The sequence below is a fragment of the Hipposideros armiger genome, unplaced genomic scaffold (genome assembly GCF_001890085.2).
Source record: "Hipposideros armiger isolate ML-2016 unplaced genomic scaffold, ASM189008v1 scaffold_1069, whole genome shotgun sequence".
Lineage (NCBI taxonomy): Eukaryota > Metazoa > Chordata > Mammalia > Chiroptera > Hipposideridae > Hipposideros > Hipposideros armiger.
The window spans coordinates 141099-148735 of NW_017732419.1; the positions used below are offsets into that span (position 1 = coordinate 141099).

At 35.1% G+C, this 7637-nt stretch overlaps 1 protein-coding gene across 4 annotated transcripts in view; it reads left to right on the top strand.

Annotated features, from left to right (window-relative positions):
- The window catches only part of DPY19L4 (dpy-19 like 4), an 87029-nt gene that overhangs the window by 39649 nt on the left and 39743 nt on the right, over positions 1-7637 (top strand). For all 4 annotated transcript variants that reach the window (XM_019632019.1, XM_019632021.1, XM_019632020.1 and 1 more), the window contains one exon: positions 5173-5296. In XM_019632019.1, the coding sequence (XP_019487564.1) occupies positions 5173-5296 (124 nt within the window). The remainder of the gene's footprint in view (positions 1-5172; positions 5297-7637) is intronic.

Here is a 7637-nt window from a genome sequence, read left to right on the forward strand (position 1 = left end):
CCCTAAACTTAACAATTTAGAACAACAAACATTGTCTCACACAATTCCTGAGGTTCAGGAATCTGGGGTGGCTTAGCTGGGTGATTTTTGTTCAGGGCCTCTCATGAGGTTGCAGTCAAGAGTTGGCTGGGGCTATAGTCATCTGACGGTTTTACTGGCCTGGACCATTTACTTCCAGGGTCACTCATGTGGCTGATTGTAAGAAGCCTCAGTTCCTTCCTGGCTCTTGGCTTAGAAGGCCATAGTTTCTCATCACATAAGTCTCCGTTTGATTTTTCACAAGTTTGCTATTGGCTTCCTTTAGAGTGCATGATCTAAGAGAGTATGAAGTGAGTGTGCCATAGCGGAAGCCAGATATCTTTTATAACTTAATCTCAGAAGTGATATGACATCTCTCCGCTGTGTACTATTCATCATGCAGACTGTGTTGTAATGTGGGAAGTGACTACACAGGGTGTTAATATCAAGAGACAGGGACCATCGCGGACCATCTTGGCGACTGGCTACCACATGCAATGAACTTTTAATATTTATTTCATTTAATCCCTAGAGCTATCTTCATCAGAAATAAAGAGGAAGCCCAGGCAACTTTTTCATGTAAAAATAACAGCATTAAAAAATTAAGACTCCCTGTCAAATAGAATATTTTAGAGACCTTAGTGAGAATCGTAAGGAAATTGCCTTATTTAATGACAATTAATTTGCCTATGTAATGACACAGTATATCCTAGTTACTTGGAGCAGAAGTTAGGTGGAAAAATTAACCTGATCTAGTCTGCTAAAATGTATCTTGGTAATTGAAACATTCTTAGCAAGTAGTTTTTTTTTAATGTTTGTTTTGTGTTTTGTTTTTATTGGTATATATCTTATACAGTTGACCCTTGAACAACAAGTGTTTGAACTGTGTGGGTCCACTTATATGTGGAATTTTTTCAATAACTGTACAGTCAACCCTGCAAATCCCAGGTTTCGCATCTGTGGAGTCAGTCAACCTTGGATTGAAAACAGTATATTTTCGATCCACGGTTGGGAATCTGTGGATGTAGAAGGCTGACAGTATGCATTGTCCTATGCCATTTAATATAAGGGACTTGAGCTTCTGTGGATTTTGGTATGGGGGTGTCCTAGAACCAATCCCTTGTGCAGATACTGAGGGATGACCTAAGTTTTGGAGGGAGGGTGTCAAAAGTTAGGTGAGGATTTTCAACGGTGGTGGGGGGCAGTCCGTGCCCCTAACCCCTGCATTATTCATGGGTCAACTATACTACAAAGTATAGTTTAATGCCATGAAATATGTTCTCTTTTTTATTCATTAGCTTTAGAGTTTATATATGATTGCCTAGAAAAGTATAAAAAGATTTTAGTCATTCTATTATATTGTGATCATTAGTAGTATTCTTAATGGTATTTTGTGTTACTTGTTTCTTAGTACCAGAAGGGGAAAGCAGCATTATAAAATAGCTCCTGTTTGTTCAGACTAAAGGATGTAGACATAGAAAATTCAAGGAAATTTCAGGAAACAGTACTGTGCAAACAGTATTCAGGGGGAAAATCAGAAGCAAATGACTCCCAAAGTGGTCTAACTTGCGTCTAGCTTCACATGTTAACAATATGGAAATTGCTCGTCGTCCCCTCTGATCTTCTCATCTACAAATATATATGTGGGTATCACTTTCAGTGGAAACATCTTTATATTTGAAGAGCAAAGAAAATGTATGTGATTAAAAGTCTACATTAAATTTAATCTTTGTCCAAAAAAAAGGTAACTATGTACACTGGTAATAATAAAGTGGTAAGATGCAATGAATGCACATGTCACAGAGGTATAGTTAACAGAAAATGATGGTAACACATAGTGCTGATTCTGTTGTGATGATACTGGCATATTTGGGATGCTTGTGAAGGCATAAGTTTTTTAATTTTAGGTGGTAAGTTTTCAGAATTCCATTTTATTCCAAGGAAGTCTTCCCCCCAAAAAAGAGAAGAGTTCACTACTTGAACTTATTTGTTATAGCATTATTTGTAATAATGTGAAAAATTAGAAAGCCACCTAAATATAAAAGAATGATTAAGTATATTGTAATACACCAATGTAAGGGAACATGCAGTCTTTTGAAGTTATACTTACATTGTATAGGTGTTTTTCAGCTCTCACACATTATACATTGATGTGTCAAACTGTTTTACATGTGTAATCTAACTCAATGTTTCTCAAACTTCAGTTATGTATATTTAAGTCTTCTATTGGATTCCATGTATTGGCTTAAATAATTTGAATTATAATGCTACTTAAATATAAAACATGGTAAAGTTCCATATGCTTAAAAACACTTATACTACTATTGAAACCAATTTAGTAGTGAAATAACAAACCAGTAAAATATTAACTGAAAATATTCATTTAATGTGAAAAATGATATTTTGCTGAAGCCAAATTTCTAACTCTCAGTGTAAATATGGTATCAGTACAGCAGGTTCTTCCAATAGTATGACAAACCTACACAGCTGGGTACCATGAGATGACTCAATTCTCATCATGTAGCTCTGTTTAGTTCACTATGAAATTTTTTTTTTACCACAGCGATCAGGACATCATTTTGTTTTTATTTGGCAATGTAGCGTTTAGTATTGAGGCCATCTCATTTTTTTCTTATTAGCCCAAACCAATGGAAGTAATACTGTGTTCCAACTATTGGGTTGTCAGAAAAGTCATGATGTATTTTTTCTATGTTTTTTTGTTGTAAAAATGCATCATTACTTTTCCGACAACCCAATACATTGTTAACACAAACATGGAAGTGAATCCTGAAATCTTTTGTCAATAGTGAGTTACAAGGTGGTCATCCCGGTGATTCAAATTATGCTTATACTATATGATGTGTTTAAAATGAAAACAAAAATAAACTCAGCATTGGCTTAGTTTAGTTTGTATTACAGTGACTAGAAAAGGATCCCTTCATGCCTTCTCCAGACAGTGTTTCTGGTGCAGTTTTAAAAATGTCACTGCACTAATCTGTGAGTTGGATGAGGGTAGTGCGTGAACCTTTGGGATAGGGATTGCCAGATTAAGTTTCCCAATTCTGGGCTGATGAAGTTGTTGGCAGAATCCTGAGTTGAGATTAGACATCCTCTCCTTCCTCTCCATTTCCTGACTGTGACATGTGAATCTCTTGCCTTTTAGAAAATTAACTTTCGCAACAAATTTTCAGAAATAATATTGTATGAAATAGGTGGCCTTTAGAATACTTGATGTTCAACGAATGGTCATAGAACAACCAAATCTGAAAAAGAAATACTTATTGCACAATACTAAAATAAATTCCAAGTGGATTAGAGGATTAAAAGTAAACTATGAGGGCCGGACGAGTGGCTCAGTTGGTTAAGAGCTCACTCAAGAGTATGAGCTCTGAGCAACAGGGTCACCGGTTCGATTCACAGCCCGAGCTGAGCTGCGGCTGAGCTGCCAACAGGTGGCAGGATGGCTCAGCTTAAAAAAATAAAAAAGTAAACCATGAAACCAATGATTACTATACAAAAATATTATTTCAAGTTTTTAAAAACTTTGTAATTGATAAAATCGGAAACAAAGGAAGTATTTAAATATAGGGAATTGATCAGATTATGATAGATCTGTACGATGGTGTGCCATATTCATTACATGTTGTTAAAGTATATTTATTGACATATATTATGGAAAGATGCTCATAATACATTACTAAATAAAACAGTTCATTATGTAATTATAAAAGAGCTAAGCTCTAATGCTGTTACTAGGTTCTAGACACTGCTAAGTTCTTTACAGCTTTTGTCTCATTTAATGTTCATGTATGATCCTGTTTTTAATATATTATTCAATTACATATACATTTATAGAAGACAGGTTTTCTTCTAATCATTTTTAACGGTTTTATTGAGGTACACTTGACATAGAATAAACTGTACATATTTAAAGTAACACAATTTGATCAATTTAGGCATTTAGCCACACTTGTGAAGCCATAGACAAAATCAGTATAATAGACATCACCCTCAAAGTTTCCTGGTGCCCTTTGGTATTTCTTCTTATCCCACTTCTACTTTCCCACAGTCCCCAGGAAATCAGTGATCTGCTTTCTGTTACTATTGTTTGCATTTTCTAGAATTTTATATAAATGGAGTCATACAGCGTATAACTTTTTGGGGGGGAGTGTCTGGATTTTTCACTCAGCATAATTATTTTGAGATTCATATATGTTGGGTGTATCAATAGTTCATTATGTTTTATTGCTAAGTAGTATCCTGTTGTGTGGCTATACCACAATTTGAACTAAATTACAGGTGACGTGTCCATCTTCATTATTTAAGAGAGTTATACAGCAATTTACATAAAGTTTTTAAAGCAATAGCGCCTTTGTTTTTTTGTGTGGAACATAATCATTGAGTATACAAGATCCAAATTTAATGATTCTTGGAAAGGTAGTTCCATTATAGTGTGAGGATATGCAGAGGAGAAAACAGGCTCTCAAGAAAATTGAGAAACTAAGGAGGAGCGTACAAAGACATTTTGTATTTGTGATTCTGGGAAATTTCAAAGGTCTCTAGATATATCACATAAAGGACACTGTAATGTTAATTTTGGGCAACATGTTGATTGAAAAGATTATTAAACTAGATATCAGAAGATATGCATTGTAAGTCTACTCGTGCCACCTACTAGCAATATGACTTGATTCAGTCGTATCACCTCTCTGAGCTTCATATTCCATATATAAAGGGATTAAGAACTTTGGATCTGCCAGTCCTGCTAAATGTGTAGTATACATTGTACTCTAGAGAAGGGCAGCCATCTTGTTAAGGGAAGGTAGGGTGGGGGCTGAAATCCAGTGTACTCTGGAGCAAGCCGTGTGCTGTCGCATGAGGCTCTATCTTTCACAGCCTTTTAAAAATTCTCACAGAGTTCCATCTATTGATCAAGCAGTGCACAGCAACACTAAGTCTTATGGGGGAGAAGGGATAGGGGAAGAGACACTCAATTTATTCAAAGATGATGGATAGACAATGGTGGCTATATCTGTGCCTACCTCACAGGATTGTTATAGAGAACAATGATATGTGTGTGAAAGTGCTTTGAAAAGTAGTGTTACACAAATATAATGTCTTGCTATTTTGCTATTCATCTGTGGTTTATTTTAGGGTAGATACAACAAGAATTGAATATTCCATTCCTTTAAGAGAAAACTGGGCACTACCATATTTTGCATGCCAAGTTGCTGCACTTACAGGCTATTTAAAAAGCAACTTAAATACTTATGGAGAGGTAAGATACAAATTTATTTGTCATGGTTAATTTTGATGTATTATAAATGTACATAATTGTAAAGCTTAATCATGTTAAGAGTTAAGTTAAATTCAATGAAGCCTAATTACACAATAAAGGATATAGTTGGGTAATCTTGTTATAATATAAATAACACTGTTATTCTGTAATCTGATTGACAGTAAATTATTTTTAGGAGAACGGAGATGTTCTGTTGTTTTGGTGCTGTTACTTGGCAAATTATGAAGACTATCTTATTTTGAAAATTAATGTCTGCTTGTTCTACCATTTCTCTCACTTATGGAACATTGATGGCCTTTAGTTATCACAAGTTAAAGAAATATTAATGAAGATATAGTGTGACTACAAATGATAGCAATGTTAACTTCTATGGTAGCACTGCATGTTTTCTGTTTACCCTTATGTTTTCTGTGACTCTGATATAGGTAGGTTAGTGAGTTTCACAAGACAGTCCCATATAGTTTAGATTATTTTTTCTTTTTGTTGCCATAAACCCTTTTGGCAGTGAGGTGAAGTTTGCAGACTATCTCAGAATAATTATTTGAAATGCATAAAATAAAATAAATGTAATTATAAAGGCAACCAATTATACTGAAATTAACTGAAATGTAGCAATCCTTGGACAGTCTTCCTATCTTGCATTAAGAATTCTTGGCTAGAAAAAGAGGCCAAAGGGACCAAGGAAGGGCTTCTATTGAACTTCGTTGGCTGGGAAATAACATGCACTAAATGGTTTCTTTTTTAAATCTGTGCAAAATGTACTGTTCTCTCCTTTCTGTGATGACAAATGTTCCAAGCATAGCAAACTTTTTATTTCATTTTCTATAATTCCAGTGTCTCCCTTTTTTAATGTAAAATATCTAAACATTTCAGATTTGTAATTTTTCCTTTTGTTGGGTTTGTATAAAGAGTTTTTTGACCAAGAATATTTAATCATCAGGGAGCCTATGATTGAGTGTTTTATTAGATTGTGCAGCCTTCCCTTAAGGAAGAATAGTTCTTCAAGTTTTGAATAAAACAGTTTAATATAGCAAAAGGAACTGCCGAAGCTTCTTTGTATATACCATTATTTTGAATTAAAAGAAAACTTTTGTTGCCTAAAAAAGGGTTTAATTAAGTATCTTCTTAATAAAATCATTATTATTTATTTTAAAAGGAGTTTTGCAAAAGGCAATGTGATGTGTTAACTTATTTTTTTCCTTTTATACCATACTTGATATCTTCTGAATATCATTTTTATTGCCATGTTATGTATGTATTCTTTAGAATATTTTATTGTAACTTTTTTAAAACTAAAAAAGTAATACATACATATTACACATATGGTTTAAAAAATTCAGTCAATGCAAATAGATACACAGTGAAAAGGATATTTCCATTCAGTTCACTATTGTTTACCAAGGACCCTGTACTTTTTGAAGGATCCAAGAATAGCTTATACTCCTATTTTAAGTTACATTTTGTTTCTCCTTTTTATTTAACCACAATTATCTTTCTCTATTTTCAAAGTACTCATCACATTTTCACTCCTTCCCTCCCTCCCTATCTCTCTTTACTCTGTTAATAATAAGATAAAGGGGAAAAGTTACATTTATCAGTTGTTTGATTATTCATAACTAGCCACTAATCTGGTACTCAAGAGTACACAACAAGAGCAAAATACCTGTGTGCAGATATTAAAAGGGATAACAATATTAAGGATTTTATTTTTCATTTTTATTTATTGATTTATTGATTTAAAAGATTTTATTGGGGAACTGGGGAAGGGGAACAGTGTTGGGGAGTTGGGGAAGGAGAACAGCCAAGTTGTTGTCCTTCAGTCTTAGTTGTGTAAGGTGCAGCTAGCTCAGCTCCAAGTCTAGTCGACATCCGGCCACCCGTCAGTAGCTCCTGGCCTCTCAGCTCAAGGTGACATGTTCAGTCTTAGTTGTGGATGGGCATAGCCCACCATTCCATGAGGGAGTTTAACTGGTAACCTTGTTCTTAGGAGCCCGTGCTCTCACCAGCTGAGCCACCTGCCACCTGTTGGTAGCTCAGCGGCAGCTCAGCTCTGGTGCAGCTCACTGGCCCATGTGGGAATTGAATCATCAACCCTGTTGCTCAGAGCTCGTGCTCTTAGCCAACTGAGCCACTCGGCTGGCCCAAGGATTTTATTTATTTATTTTTATTTTTTATTTTTTTAAAGATTTTTATTGGGGAATTGGAGGATGGGAACAGCACTGGGAAATTGGGGGAAGGGGAACAGACAAGTTGCTGTCCTTTTTGTTCTTCAGTCTAGTTGTGGAGGACGTTGCTTCACTGGCCCAAGTTGGCACCATCA